Here is a 16,415-nt window from a genome sequence, read left to right as displayed (position 1 = left end):
CCTTTGAAGAACGGAGCTAACACGTCAAAAACCTTCCACAAAAAGGCCGTGCGCGACCGGCCTCAAGCAGTTGTCCCTTGGGCTCTGTGGTCACGCTCCCAGGTCGTCAAGACCAACACTAATCCAATTTCCTTTTCAGGTTCCTCAAGAAATACCCTTCCACGGTGTGGGCAGCCGGGAAGTGGCATCAGCCCTCATACCCGTGACAGCACAAGAGACCAAGTTGGTCACATTCCAATCCTTCCTACACCTCCTAATTCCTCTCTTATCTCCCCGACTAACCCTCCCCACGTCTCTTTATCACCTCGCACCGCTAGGGCAAACGATTCGAGTACGTGGAACGCCATTCCTGGTCTCCTGAAACCACGCTCTAAACTACACGTAGGAGCTTTTAACGTGCGAACACTTTGCCAAATAGGACAGCAGGCTTCCTTAGCTAAAACTTTAGAATCTCGCGCCATCGATGTGTGCTGCGTCTCCGAAACGCGCATACAGGATCCAAGTAGCGTCATTCATTTGACCTCACCATACCAAAATAAAGAACCGACTCGATTTACGCTTCGTGTATCTGGAAGCCCTGATTCTGCTTCCCGTGGCCTCGCCGGCGTAGGTATAGCATTGAGTCCTAGGGCAGAACTAGCTCTCTTAGAGTGGATCCCAGTAGACAGTCGTTTGTGCGCTGTCCGACTGAACGGAACAGTAAGGATCCGAAAAGATAGGGACACTCGTCGTTGCCTCTTCGTCGTCTCTGCCTATTCTCCCACTGACTGCAGCGCAGATGATGTAAAAGATGAGTTTTACAGAAAGCTTTCCGACCTTCTCCGAAAAGCTAAGCGTTCGGATGTAGTAATAGTGGCCGGTGACTTTAATGCTCAAGTAGGTAAACTAAGCGGTAGGGAAAGACACCTGGGTGGATCTTATAGCATCGTGGCTCAAAGAACAGATAATGGCGACCGTCTGTTGCAGCTATGCTCAGATAACCGCCTCTTTCTTGCAAATACTAACTTTAGGCATAAGGAAAAACATCTTTTAACATAGAGACCCCTAATTCGTCCCAACGTTGGACCCAAATAGATCACATCGCTATCAGCCACCGATGGAGGGGCTCGATAGAAGACTGTCGCTCATTCTGGAGCACATGCCTAGATTCAGATCATGCTCTAGTGCGAGCGCGTATTTGCTTGCGTCTTACTGGACGTAGGAAAGACGCTGCAAGGAAACCTCTTAGGGGCCTACTTAATGATAGTCAAGCTAAGAGTATATTTCAGGAACAACTAGGAAAACAGTTAGGCAGCCATTTATGTGATGCCCACCCCGATGCAGCATGGAATGATATCCGAAAAGCTGTGGAAACAGTAGTGATATCTGTTAGTAAGGTAAACCATAAGGTTAGGGAGAAATACTAGATCTCAGCAGAATCAAGCACACTGATAGATGCTCATCCCATCTGGCTCCGAACATGACGAAGAGCGGAGTCAGCTTAAGCGCAAGCTGACAAGAAGCCTACGCAATGATCGCGAACAGTGGTGGGTGGCGAAAGCAAGAGAGATGGAAAAGGCAGCGGCAATAGGTAATAGCAGACAATTGTTCAGACTCGTTAAGGAAACCGGAATTAGGAACCCGACCGTTAGCGAAACAATCTCAGAGAATGATGGACATATTATTCATTCTCAATCCAGGAGATTGGATCGATGGGCAGAACACTTCAGGGATCAGTTCAACTGGCCTTCAGCCACACTTCGGTTTCCCACGATCTCTAGTCAACCTGAATGGCAAGTTAATGTAGGTCCTCCGTCCCTTTACGAAGTTGAAAAAGCCATAGGAAATCTGAAACGAGGGAGAGCAGCAGGCCCTGACAGGCTTACTCCTGAGATTTTTAAGGATGGTGGTCCAGTATTAGCAATGAGATTAACCGAGGTCTTAGGTACAATTTGGGAACTGGACGTAATCCCATCTGACTGGTTTCAATCACTGATTGTGCCAGTCCATAAGAAAGGACAAAAGTCCTCTTGTGACAATCACAGAGGAATCAGTTTGACTAATATAGTGTCTAAAATATTAGCTTCAATAATACTTCGACGCATAACTAAAGCTCGTGAAGAGCAGACTAGAGAAAACCAGACTGGTTTTCAATCTGGACGTGGTTGTATAGACCAGATATGCACACTACGTCAGGTTCTAGAACACAGACACACATTCAGACGCCCCACAATCGAAGTATTTCTCGACCATAAGCCAGTATTCGAGGTTCAATAGCAGTGTTTATAACTGAAAGGAGTACCAAAGAAGTACATTAACCTTATAAAGGCTCTCTACTCGAACACAACTGGTAGAGTGAGAGCTTATGGATAACTGTCATCAGAATTGATTACGTCAAGTGGTGTTCGTCAGGGTTGTCCACTCTCTCTATTCTTGGTTGGTTTTGTCGTCGACGTACTTCTAGAGATAACACTTTCCTCATCTAAATTTCCAGGAGTTGGACTTTTATCGGGAAATTCACTTTTTGACCTAGAATATGCCGATGACATAGTTTTATTTGGTGAAGGTGCTGACAAAATGCAGTCTTCTGACCACTCTAAGCAACAATGCAAGCATATTCGGCATGCGATTCTCTCCCTCGAAATGCAAAATACTGCTTGAGGATTGGGTTGCATTGACACCCGAACTAATGATAGGGAGTGAAGTAGTTGAGTGTGTCGACCGCTTCACTTATCTTGGAAGTCTCATCAGCCCTTGTGGTCTGGTGTGTGACGAAATCTCAGCACGGATACAGAAGGCTCGACTAGCTTTTACCAACTTGCGTCATTTATGGCGTAAGTGAGATATCCGTCTATCAACCAAAGGACGGGTTTACTGCGCAGCAGTTCGTTCCGTCCTATTTTATGGCAGTGAAACATGGCGGGTAAGAGTAAAGGATATCCGTAGTTTAATAGCATTTGATCATAGGTGTCTTCGATATATTGCGCGTATATCCTGGGACCACCGAGTAATTAATGCATTTGTTAGGAAACGGGTACTAGGTGAGGATGGTAAATCAATTAATGAAGTAGTGAATCTTCATCAGTTGAGATGGCTGGGACACGTGTTACGTATGCCGAACGACCGACTGCCTCGACGTGCGATGCTCAGTGTTATAGGAGTAGGTTGGAAGAAAGCTAGGGGCGGCCAAACCAAAACATGGCACAAGTCCATGAAATCACTGACAAGTGGACTGAGTCATGTTGGTAGGTGTAGACTACCTGGTTGGGGACCGCGAGATGATAGCAACCGATGGTTAGAGACTCTGAATGACATGGCTCAAAATCTTTTGCAATGGCGCAGGTGCATCCACTCTCTGTGTTCTCCCAAATTCTAATCTTCTGAATTCTTCATGTCCCTTTTTTTCCTCTTTCCAAATTTATTTCACTGGATTATACTCTTTAAATTACATCTCCAAACCCTAACCTTTCCGATTACTGCTTATACTCTTGCCACCTCTACCACTACGGGATCTGACTCGACAACTGCATCTCTGTGCTGATGTCAGTCAGTCAGTCAGTAACAACGTAGAACTTCGTACGTACGTACATCAGTTCGAGTTGCCACACCACATTAGTACAGAGATGCAGTTGTCGATTCAAATCCCGTAGTGGTAGAGGTAATAAGAGTATAAGCAGTAATCGGGAAGATTAGGGTTTGGAGATCTTATTTAAAGAGTATAATCCAGTGAAATAAATTTGTGCTAATGTGGTGTGGCATGTACGTACGTACGAAGTTTTACGTTGTTACTGACTGACTGAATGGAAAGTTAACATTTTATCCAACTGAATTTCATTAGTTTTTATGACTGCTTTGACAATTATATGTGACCATATTGTTCGTAACGTATAATGCAAATACATCACATTTTTGACATTAACTACATCTTCTTACTGCTCTGATAGAATTACAATGTACATCATGTTAGATCAAACAATGATCAATTAAATATTTCAGTTTTAGTATTTTGCTTTCATTTTTGAAACAATAAATCTAATTAACTAGGAGTGGTTGGTTGATAAAACGCAATTGTGTTTTGGTATATGTTCATATCAGCGATTATACAACTACGATAGCATATTGGTTTAGTTGAATCTCGGATAGACAAAGGAGGAATGTTTGAGATCTAGTGTGTGGGTGCAACTCCAAAACCAAACATACTAGAGTTATAACCGATAACCAATGAAATAAATGTTCAAGACCCACACGTCAGACGATATCAAGATGACATCTAAATGTGATTCAACAGTGCTTAATCAAGCATATTCCAACATGAAATATCAGTCTATTTAGCGTAAAATGTAATAAAAGTCATATTTTCAAATACATCTTTTTGTTTCCAAAGTCTATTTATCTTGACTCTGTACAATGAAAATAACCGAAATAGCCTAATCAGAGAAATGAGTGAGTGACTTCTTTTAACGATATAAATTTCTGCTGCAGTTATGCTAGTGACTCTTGATCCCTAACGAGGGCTGAAACTGTTAAATCCGAACGAAGAATAAATGAGTGGTAACTGCTAGGAATTATTTATGGACCATTATCACATATATTCTTATTGGATAACTATTATGTAAATAGTGTTTTTTGTAAATTCATGTTCCTTTTATCATAAGCTTTCATCTGACCTATTGACTACTATTATACGATTTTGTATTCTCAAGTTATTACCAATCGATTAGTTAGTCTCTTACACTCATAGCCACTTTTGGTTTAATCTTGTATAACTGTTATTTTCTATTTTATGGTGTGGTCTGGTTTGCCTGTATATAAACTACGTATGTCTGAAATATATTATCCATACAGTGGAGGCTGAGATTGTGTTCTAGACCCAAAGGGCAGGGCTATGCGATAAATTACTATTTTGAGGACCACTGAAGATTCAGAGTTGACACAAGGCTACTAGTGCTGGTTGACATGTCACTAGTTTAGCACAGGAATGAGGTCATATAATTCGGGATTCTGATTAACGGTTTTATCACGTGATAATTGACAGGGGCAGAAGCCATAACAGAAAAAACTAAGGTTTAAGTACTCTTGATCATCTGCTTTAACTACACCTTTCGGAATTTAAAGAATAAGGAGGATAGACGTAGAACTATTAATTAACCGGACATCAATCAGTAATACATTGGATGGTACTTATATTATGATGACATCTAAAACATGAAATAATTGTTCTAAATGTAATTATCACACCGAATCACACTATAAAACTAAGTTGGTGTAAATTTACTTTAGCAGATCGCTCCATAGTATACTCCAGACCAGAGTGAACAATATCGCGTTCAGATGCCCCCTGAAATGTTAATGTAAAAGCAAATTAAGTAAACTAGATATTATTATTGAATTTAAAAAATTAGATTAAGTACAAATAATGATAATTGTAAGATGCAAATTGACCATTGTATTCTGTAAGTGGATTATCGTATTAAAAGCAAGTGTCTTGGAAAATAAAGTATGAGAATTGAAACTAGTATCATATTAACATCAATACGATCAAATATAGGGGATATCAAAAAGCTTTAGAAATTACAGATCTATATATTCATTTAAAGGGCTCAGCAGTTTTCGAGGCTATGAGTAACAAAATATGTATTCAATTTTGCTAATTCCAGTGATTAACTAAAAACTTGATTAGTACATTTGTATCTAAAGAGAATTTTGTTAGATTTCTAGACTCATCAAAATCATTCAACAGAACAACTATGTGATTCGAATATAGTTTAGATTATGGAATGAAAACCGTTGAAGGATCACTGAAATCCAGCAAGCATTGATCAGTTTATTCTATGATTTAGGAGCACGAAATTCCGACATGGATTTCGAAAACTTGCTTCGCTTTTGCCAGATTGAGTTACTTGTGACGCGGGCTTATTGAATGACGAATATACAGCATACCAGTTTAATCAGGCATATGGGTTTGAGAGTAAAAAAACATATGTAGGCTGTGGATATTTGACCATAGATGCTTTCAAAGAATTCTTCATTAATTGTGGAACGACCAAGTGAAAAATCGTAAGACTAGGCATAGGATACTAAGTGTAGATGGGGTTGTGAATCTTGAACGACTGTGGCATGTTTTATGTATGTTTTATCACAGCTTACCTCGAAGTGCGATATTGCCTGGCAGAGAAATAGAGATAGACACACCAAAGACATGTCATCAGTTTGTGAAATCACTGACTATTAAACTAAGCTGAGTTGACAGACCCACATGTTCTGGTCGAGGTCCGCTAGATAACCCAAACCAATGGTTGGCGACTTTGGGTCAAAGTGGGACAGATGCATCCGCCCTGTATTCTCGCTTAAATGTAAGCTTTAACATTATTTTAAACTTTTTATTCGTCAAATTCAACCCTTCTCGAAATAAGTATTTCAACGTTTAATCTTTCTACATTATAATTGATACGACTATTATTTCGAATGTTTCACTATTAATCATGTTAATTTTATCTCACTATGACGTGTTATGGTAACTTCGGCTAATACTTTTTCTAGGTTCTACGTTCATCTACTTGTCAGTCATACACACCGGTAACCTGAAATGTGATCGAAGCCTATCAAAGTTATTTTATCCTAAAGCTAAAAGGCAACTCCTTGACCCAAACTATAGTTTAGTTTCCACAGACAACCTGGAACAGATGAAAGCAAACTTATCATTACATATAAGACGGACAAAAACGGTTTCATTAAAACATTATTTCAGATTTACTCTATATACTGCAAAAGTTTTCTGTACTAACCAACCGTCTAAACTCCCAATCCTTTTAGATGATCTACAGAGATGGACATAACCCGAAAATTGACAGAGTATTACTACAAAGATCTATCAATTGAAATCATTTGAGTTGAGAAGAGTAACTTTAGCACTAGGTATCCAACATTAGGCTACACAAATACAATACAAATCAAGACATGTCACCTTACAAGTAAGAAGCCTCATCGTTACAAGGTTTATATAAGTACATTATTAAACCGTAGTTTGTAGATCATTCAAAAAATGTATAACAAGGAATTGTCATTTGCAATGGATAAATGTTATGAAACTGCAGTTAAACAGCCTCAAACATGCACAATAAACTTTATTAATAAATTACTCAAGGTGTGCACATATTAAAGAGACAAAAATCCATTACTGAATAAGTATGGGCCATTGTAGCACGCCGAACACTAAACAACAGTGCTCAACAAACCAAATTTAATGTAATTCGAGTGTGGCGCAACTACATATAGATTATTTATGTAAGCTGGATCTAATACAAATATTTTAACAGGCTATGATTTACGTGGATACAATTTTCAGGAAGAATTTGCATACAATAGATGGTCTAATAACAAGATAGCATACTTTTCAAATAATTTTAATTCTGGTAACATGACAAAAACAGGAGACCAAAAATACCAAATTACCGCAATGCGAAGCTGAAAATCTTCGGATGGTGTTATCGGTATTTTGTCAGCGAACTTCTTCTCTAGAGACTGTTGTACACTATCTGTAATTTAAAAAAACGAGGTAAATAAATTTATCTCTGGATAAAAATGTGAAGTGAATGAGTTAAATGTTAATTTCTCTTTACTGACCACATTGGAATGGAAAGTGGTGAGCGAAAAATTCGACTAACATTCAAAATATGACAACAGCTACCAGCTACAGCTTGAGGCACCTAGAATTCCAGCCCCATATGTGAAACTAGCATACATACACTTCCAGATTGCAAAAAAAGATTCAATTTTAACTCTAATTAGCTATCCCAAATATTCAAATCTTAAGCTTTTCACAATTCGGAACCTATTTTTTTTCCACGTCAGTCTACCCCCTCCTATTTTTTGATTCAATATTTCTCTTATCTTTCCTGATTTTCTGTGTTACTGTAAAACGCAGTAACTTAAACTAGTGCTTTCATGTATGACTACTGTTTTTTAGATAATTCTCGATGAACTGGCAGACACTAAATGGGCATCAGAGACAGAAATGAAAGAGTTAAACTGTTGTTACTAAGTGGGGTTCTTAGTTTTACCTTAGATTACATTTCATTCATAAATTAGATAAAACCTTAGTTGGTTTGAGCAATCAAAACTCCTCATCGTATTCTGCTTCCTGTTTGTCAGTCTGCTTAATCTGACCTGAGTTCACAGGGTATTTTGCTCGTCTGCCATTGATTGCTGCTGAATAATGGACAGTTAAGCTGTTTCTCAAGACGTTGAGCCCTGGAAGTAGATTATCGACCCACAACTCCCAGCAGTTATTGCTAACCGATTGATTGATAAGGTTAGAGATCAATACCAAGAGGCTAGACAAACACGACACCAGTGACTACTCAGTGGTTAATTAATTGAAGATATGTTATATTTCATATGGAATATGGACTTATAAAGACTTTATTTACGCTTTATTTCCCCCAATAGGAGGTAAACAGATGTAACCAAATGAGTTCCGATTAAAGATTTGATTCATAGTGAACAAATGCATTTCTAGACTCGCTTCAAATGAGGCATTTTCGAGGTCTGCAAGACATCTACCTAAATTCCCCTACACAGAGAAACCGTATAAATACTCTTCAATCGACATGATGATATCATCGCTTACTAGAAATAACATTCTCTATACCCCAAATAAAAACTGGTCGGGAGATTTTATAGACTTTGCCAAAAATGTTATATCTAAACATAATTCACGAGTACGTCTGTAGTAAATGAGCTTTGAGTATGATATTAAGAGCTCGTATGACCAAAAATAAATAAGTATGAGAACACATTATTACTGACTAGTGGATTCCATCAATAATTTAAACATACTGTCGACCATTTGTACAGTGAATTTGTAATTTCACGTGCTATGGTTAATAGTAAGTTGCGCTGCTAACTAAAAACTGGGAACACTAAGGCAACTTGTCGGTTTTATTTTCGTGTCATTAACTCACGAAAAAGTCGATTATCAGAAACACCTTCACGATTGAAGTAAAATACATACTGGACGGCAACCCAATGAGTATTAGGTACGAGAAGTATTAATTCAAGGTAGATTATGACGTAAAAAGACCATATTACTCCTTTTAATAGTTAATTAACGTAAAATACACTTTAAAAATACTTATGTTTTCGATTTATGAAGATGAAATAACTTACTTAGTAACTGATAGTTGGAATCTCGTTCGTACTTAAAGGTTAGTCGACCATAGCTCACGTGATTTAAATTTTTAAGCCATTCAAAATACGAGACAGTAACACCACCAGCATTCAGATACAAATCTGGAATAACCAGCTTATTCTTCTCCCGCAGTATCTGGAATGGAATTAAATACGAAATATCTACAGTTGAACTGAACTTAAATCTATGATTTGGCATACCGCCAACCAAGAAATTCAAATCTAGCAAACGAAGTAAGAGAATTAGTGAATACAGTGGACTAGCTAACAAAACTGTGATTTGTGGGATGGCGAAAATGTAATTTATGAACTTTATAAAAAATGCCATGAAATATGAGCACCATATTTAGTGAATTAGTTGCCAAATGATTAATTCTGTATCTAGACAGAAGTTTGTTTATGAAACAACAAATAAGCTCGCAAAAAAAACTAACTTTATCAGCTTTTGGTGTGGTGGGACCATTTGCACCCTCCCCAATTAATTTTGCTCTGATCTTATCAGCGTTGCCACTATGGATTTGTTTTTCATTTGCCGCAGGAATAAGGATATCACATTCTTCGAAAAGAAGAGAACCTTTTGTATATGGTTTTGCATGTGGAAAGCCAACAATCGTACCATTTGCCTATCGTTAAGTAATAAAACAGAAGTTTTGATAAAACAAATATAGCACGCCCAAAAATAGTGAAAACTAATACTGTAATTAACAGAAGCCAGACTTCTTCGAAGAGCAAGTCACTTACATATTTTTTTAGACGGAGTATCATGCCTTATTATTATTTATTTATTTGAACACATAAATGTTGGTACAAGAGGGAACCAAATATATATGCGCCATATATATATATATATATATATATATATATATATATATATATATATATATATATATATATATATATATATATATATATATATATATATATATATATATATATATAATGCCTTAAGGGCAGCTAGATTTTTAATGCTGAGCTTGGTCAAATTATGAACCGGAGATGGAATTTTATATCGTTCTTCGTAGTGAAGAAGCCAGTTTGCCGCTTTCACGAAACACAAATTCTCCTTATTACACTGGAGCAACCTCCGCCACTGGTATCGAGATAGATGTCTAGAAAGTTTTAAGTAACACGTAAAGTACGTATCAATCAGAAAACTGATTCATAACAAAAGCAAATAAAATGAAATGACAGAAGTTTAGACGATACCTACAGATGTTCAGTATAGACAACAGGCAAGACAGTAACTAGTGCTGAATCAATGTGATAAACAAATTAGACAGATGTATACTGATTACTAAATTTTAAAAAATGCAATTTACAAACCCATGAAAACATCCTACTTATCAATCCAAAAGAGCTGGCGCTTTAGACTTTATTTTGAGGAGAAAAAACGTGAGTCGTATGCAGATGACTCTTTGGTGCTTATATTTGTGAACTACTTATGACTATATGTAATATGCTAAGAGTACAACGAACGCATATATCGACGTTACGTGAATTCCAGTAGTATCAAAAATAGGGTCCCTAAAATAATAGCTACTAAAGGTATTTACTACTTATACAGAAACTATTTAAATGATGGGAAAAGTTTGTTGTGGAATATTACGACGTTATATGAAGTAATGCAAATTATGAATGGGATTCCCATAGATGTAAACTCAGATTACAATTGCATTTCGTTCTGTTGAGTGGTGGTTTATTAGTAAGGACGTTCAGCTTTCCACCACTAAGTCCCACATTTGGAAACCCACCTACCTGCTTCGGTTTGAGCAACCGGGAATTATCACTATTCAAAACATCTTAAGTATTGCTCTTACCCAAGTGTCTGGTCAACGAATGAGTTGACTATATCGCTAGAGTTCAGTAAGTTCTTACCGACACGAGCGGATTAGTCACGTGTCGAAACTTTATACATAGCCAAGGTTATCTCATGAAGTGGAAATTTGAAATATGGACTATGTCATAATCTATCGACGCAATCACCTATTTTCGAATTGGCACCTAGGTAATAGTATATTACATCTATTTTATTTATTTGTTTATTCAAACACATAAAAACTAATACAAAGAGGGACCAAAAACATACATGTGGCACACAATAAGTATCAGATTGTGAAGAGACAGAGAAACGATGAGTATAATAAAAAAGAACAACAGTGAATAGAAATTAATGCATGAGGGTGAAACAATAATAATAATAATAATAATAATAATAATAATAATAATAATAGGAGCAGTTCAGTTAGGCAAAATACAACCACACAGAGGATTCAATTAGGGAGTTCCTCTTACTTATATGAAGAAAGTAAGAGCTATAGAATGATCGCTACTGGATTCTACTCTGAACACCGTGTCGTATCGCCTCAAGGACTTTGAGCAGAATCGTGAAGAAACAACGGATGCCGGTCCTGTACAGCTTTCTTTCGTACCCCAGTACTACGTCAAAAACCAACAACACCTTCGCATTTTCCAATCAGTCCTTGCGTCAGCAAATAATACACGATGTGGAATTTGCTGAGACAAAATTCGTAGCACATGTACAATTCACCGAAGTCAGTGATTCGAAATGGTCACATCAAATGAGTTATCATCGCTGTGCCAAAATACACGTTGATGAACCTCTGCGCTACTAACATGGCGTGTCACTGGATGTCAGCAAACTTCCAAAGACAACGACGATCAAACACAGAGTCGTTTAACATCCTCAACTTCGAGATCAGGTTTCATAACCATACCATATAATTGCTCTCATCGACGCATTACAGATCCAACCCTTTACAGTCACACTAACATCATAAATGGCCCAAATTGGCATAAACTGCTCTGGTCTTCCCTATACGTGAACTGATTTCATCATTCATGTCACTACCAGCATTTATGCAGCTACCCAGATACATGAACTCGACTACTTCTATCTGTTCCCTACCAAGAGTGAACTCAAGTTCAGGATTCTCCCAGTCCTGTACAAGTACTATGCACTTAGAAGATGGAAAGTACACGCTATACATACGGACACTGATTATGTGCGGATTGCATGACTTGGGTATCATCGTACAGCAAGATAATATCATCCGCATACTCAAGATAGAAAAGTCTTTCTCCAGATAACAACCACATCACAATTATCTACACCCATCATGGGTGCATCTTAAACGTCATCCATGGGAAATTGGAAAGGAATGATGAGATTCGGTAACCCTGTCTAACCCTACTGCTTGAATACACAATGGAGAGGTGGTTGTATGCTTTCATTCTCTTTGAAGTGTTTGCATATAGGACCTTAAAGATGTTAATACTCTTCTCAGGTACACCCTTCTTCAACAGACAATCTTAGAGAACAGTTTAGTTCAATGGATCGAAGGCGGCCCTAATGTCGAAGAAAACAATGATTGTTGACCTGAAATAAGTTTGGCGGCGTTCTGACATTTAACAGGGGTGAAGATATGATAAATATATCTTCGAGCAGATCGAAATCTAGCCTGCTTCTTGCGCAAGCAAGGGTATGATCAGTCTTGTACACAACCACGCCAACTGAACGCGATGTGATCAATCTGAGTCCAGGCTTGAATGCAGAGTTAGGACACCAGGTAGTACATCGGCGATTACTGTACCGGCAGTTAGTCCTAATCAGAAACAGTCTGTAGTCTGTGCAAAGTTCCAGTAGACGCTCACCGTTATCTGACCTGCAACCGATGAGTTCCCATTGGCTACTTAAACAGATCCCCTCGGTCTCTAGACGCCCGATCTGCACATTCGAATCTCCGGCTAGTACCACAATATCTGTTGGACGCACTTTCCGGAGACCACTTAACTGGTGGTAGGACTCATCCTTGATAGAATCCAGGCAATTTGTTGGGGCATAGGCGGAGATCAAGAAAAGTCATCGTTTCCCATACCGATTTCTTCCCAATTTGATGAGGCATTCTTACTTGGTAGTAAATAATCGACCGTTGATTGGGACCTCATAGATTAGTCCTGCTTATATTCTGGCGCTTAGTGCAACGCCAACGCTACATAAACCGGACGAAGACGTCACGGGGTCCCTGGATAACCACACACGAAACAAGCTTTTGAAGCAACAGATGGAGAGCCAATTTACAGTTCTTCACTAGTTTTGAATACAGATATCGGATAGACAACAGATATCGATGTTGAAACCTTCTGAAGACATAGCCAACCCTATCTGTTGTCCGATCTGGATTAGTGTGTGCTTTTTGAAGGAGACTAGTTAGGGTGGCATAGGTGGATTCAGAAAGGCTGGTTCAGAACTCGTGTTCGGTGCTAGCGCTTAACCCTTGACCAGTCAGTGACTTGAGATCGTTTAAATAGGACAGGATTTCTACCATAGGTGAGCTGCTACATGAGTTGAAGGATAAAGTAATACACAAAGTGTGATTGAAGGGATAGACAAGTGGTTCAATGTAAAAATGACTAATTACAATTAGTTTCCAGTATGATTTGCGAGGATGGGAGTAAAAGCATAAATAGTTTATCTAGATGCAGTCGTTACTTAGTTCGTGTGGATTGGGATACTACTTGGGCGCCTATACCGAAGTAGGTGGTTTTCTTAAAAACAGTCCCATAGCAATTTCAGTGAGTAGAACTTCCCTGGTACTGGTTATATAGGCATAACCATATGAGAGCATTTCGAAAGGAAGAGTAAACTATCCACACCCTCAGCCATACCAGGGTATTTGGAGGCGTTACATAGCTATAACGAGTGATGAGCCACATGCTCGTTTAGCATATTCGAGTAGTACACAAAAAACAGTTTTACTATCTGTATTTCATACACTATGTTGCCAGTAAAGGAAACTGCATAGATGAAGCATCATGATAATGAACATGAATAAACCCTGGAATTAAAAATTTAAATATTCGATCAATGGACGCCATAAGTAACAATGAACCGCAGACCCTTAGATGAGTAACTCATGTTCAAAATTACGAAACCACTGGTCAAACAAAATCGCTTCAGAGAAAACTTTCAAAAGGTAAACTTCAGGAATTAGTAGACAAAACGTCTGTTACAACAGGATACCAAAAAATAAGACAATAAAACTTACGATTTGCCAATCTTCGAGTTCTCGTGGGTCTATACCATCTGCGTTGTAAATCTGTCCGTCGATTTCAGCAATACCAATACATTTTGCACCAGCTCGTACAAGATAACGCATTGTATGCAAACCAACATTCCCGAATCCCTGAACAATGAAAGTTTTATCCTTCAGCCCCGGGGATAAACCGATAGCATCTGCATATTTTGGGTTATTTAAGAAGTTGTCTATCCCATGATAGACCCCCTGAAAAGTTAAAGTTATCAACAACAAAAATGCAGCAGTTAACAATAAAACGTTGAACATGGAAGTTCATAATCAACCCAAATGTATGGTCACTGATATTGCAATATAAAACAAAAAAGAGCTTGCAAATTACTGCTACAACAAAAAAGTTTACGAGTTTTTCGGTTGCGAAGTTAATATTTGTGTAAACTTAGTACGGTCAACAGGTGGAAGTGATTATCAGACGATAACTTACGCGTCCTGTTGCAGAAATGCGACCGTGAATACCACCCATAGCGATAGACTTTCCTGTTACACAAGCATGACTGTGCATATCGTTATGTCCTACAAAAAATGAAGTTCCAAAAATGTTAGAAGTAATATGTTTGAAACCTGGAAAGAACAGAAAAGATGTGTCTAAACAAACTAATATGAACTTACCAATAATGCGTAAAACACTAGTTAACGATTAATTTGAACGTACCTACGGTGTTTGCATACGTATCCGCAATCCAGCTCATCTCCCGGGGTCCAGTCCCCATATCCGGAGCAGGAACATCAGTTCCAGGACCTGAAGACCTACATGAATTTATACGAACTAACCAAGAAATCCTTGTTTTGCCAACTCTAGTGCAAACCGACGGGTTATCCTTTCTAATTCTGCCGGAGAGTGGTCTTTAGGATTTATCTTAATTCCCCCCTTGGCACCACCAAACGGAACATCTACGACAGCACATTTGTAGGTCATCAGAGCAGCAAGAGCCATAACTTCTTCTCTGCATACATCCATACTATACCGAATGCCACCCTTAGTGGGTCGCCTGTGCACACTATGTTGAGCTCTAAAGCCCTGAATGATCTTGAACGTTCCGTCATCGGCTTTATGGGGAAAGTTGACCTCGAAAATGTGAGTAGGTGGCCGAATTATGTTAAGGGTTCCTTTAACAATCTTTGTTTTTTCATTATCTGGCGCTTTTGATTGAAGTTTTGACATCAAATTTTGTTCAACAAGGGCTGAAGCCTTGTCATAATAACCTTCAACCATGAGATGAAACGGTATATCATCTTGTTCAGTGCTATATGGACATTTTCGAACATTCACAAAATGAAAAATTGATTTTCGACACAGAACTTCAGGCTTATGTATCAAATTACTAAACAAACCCGTTAACATTTTTGAAGTGGAAACAAACTGGAAGGGAAAACAAATGACAAAACAACAGTGAAATAAAACTCAAGCGATCGGATTTATGTATAATTTAATAGTGAGATTATAATTCATAGATTCTAGCGCAAAATGAACTCAGCAAAACTGTTAGATAGAATTTCGGTATTCTATCTGATGTGAATTCGTGGTGAAAACCCTAGCCTAATTTCTTAACCTCACCGTCCAGATGTAAATCTTATTCCTAACTCCTTACACTAATTTACAAACTTCATATAAAGTTTGTTATATATATAACCCCAAATGTAGGTGGACATCCACAAGGTCACATAAACTCGCATGAAGTTCGTCCATATAACATAGTACCGTCAACTATGAAGATACAAGCTAAAAACACAAGCAATAACGTAGCAAACCAAGTTTACAGTGAATCCAGTTTCCCACGCAGCTATCCAGTAGAACTAAGTCAAACTAACAAACTTGGATAGTTCAAGTAAGACCTTGAGATCAACCAATCAAATACTAGCCAATCAGAAAGTAGGTCACGAGAATGAACTGTATTATGCAAAACAACAAAATTCGGTTTCCAAATATCAGGATTTCATGTTCATATTTCTAAATGAGACGCTTTTCCGACAAGGATTTGCAAAGCAATGGATGTATTTCTGCAGATGAAGAATATATAGAACTCAAAAAAACTCGACCAGTATCAAAGTCAGAATCTTCAATACGAACGTCAAGACAGTTCTACTGCACGGACCTGAAACTTGCAGAACTACTACAACCAACATCAAAAGATA

At 38.2% G+C, this 16,415-nt stretch overlaps 1 protein-coding gene across 2 annotated transcripts in view; it reads right to left on the bottom strand.

Annotated features, from left to right (window-relative positions):
* Positions 1–16,128, bottom strand: part of GLUD1_1 (glutamate dehydrogenase) — a 33,894-nt gene extending 17,766 nt beyond the window's left edge. The window contains exons 1-9 of one of the 2 annotated variants that reach the window (XM_051211013.1): positions 16,041–16,128; positions 15,054–15,642; positions 14,935–15,021; positions 14,707–14,795; positions 14,235–14,471; positions 9,603–9,791; positions 9,148–9,304; positions 7,432–7,514; positions 5,255–5,317 (exon numbers count right to left, since the gene is read on the bottom strand). In XM_051211013.1, coding sequence (XP_051071045.1) covers positions 5,255–5,317; positions 7,432–7,514; positions 9,148–9,304; positions 9,603–9,791; positions 14,235–14,471; positions 14,707–14,795; positions 14,935–15,021; positions 15,054–15,624 — 1,476 coding nt within the window. In that variant the 5' untranslated portion in view covers positions 15,625–15,642; positions 16,041–16,128. Of the gene's footprint in view, positions 1–5,254; positions 5,318–7,431; positions 7,515–9,147; positions 9,305–9,602; positions 9,792–14,234; positions 14,472–14,706 lie in introns of both variants that reach the window. The other variant, XM_051211014.1, reaches the window with a different exon arrangement.
* Positions 16,129–16,415: the final 287 nt, after the last annotated feature.

The sequence above is a fragment of the Schistosoma haematobium genome, chromosome ZW (assembly GCF_000699445.3).
Source record: "Schistosoma haematobium chromosome ZW, whole genome shotgun sequence".
Classification (NCBI taxonomy): Eukaryota; Metazoa; Platyhelminthes; class Trematoda; order Strigeidida; family Schistosomatidae; genus Schistosoma; species Schistosoma haematobium.
Note: the sequence above shows the minus strand (reverse complement) of the source record. Positions and strands in the feature narration are given on the sequence as shown.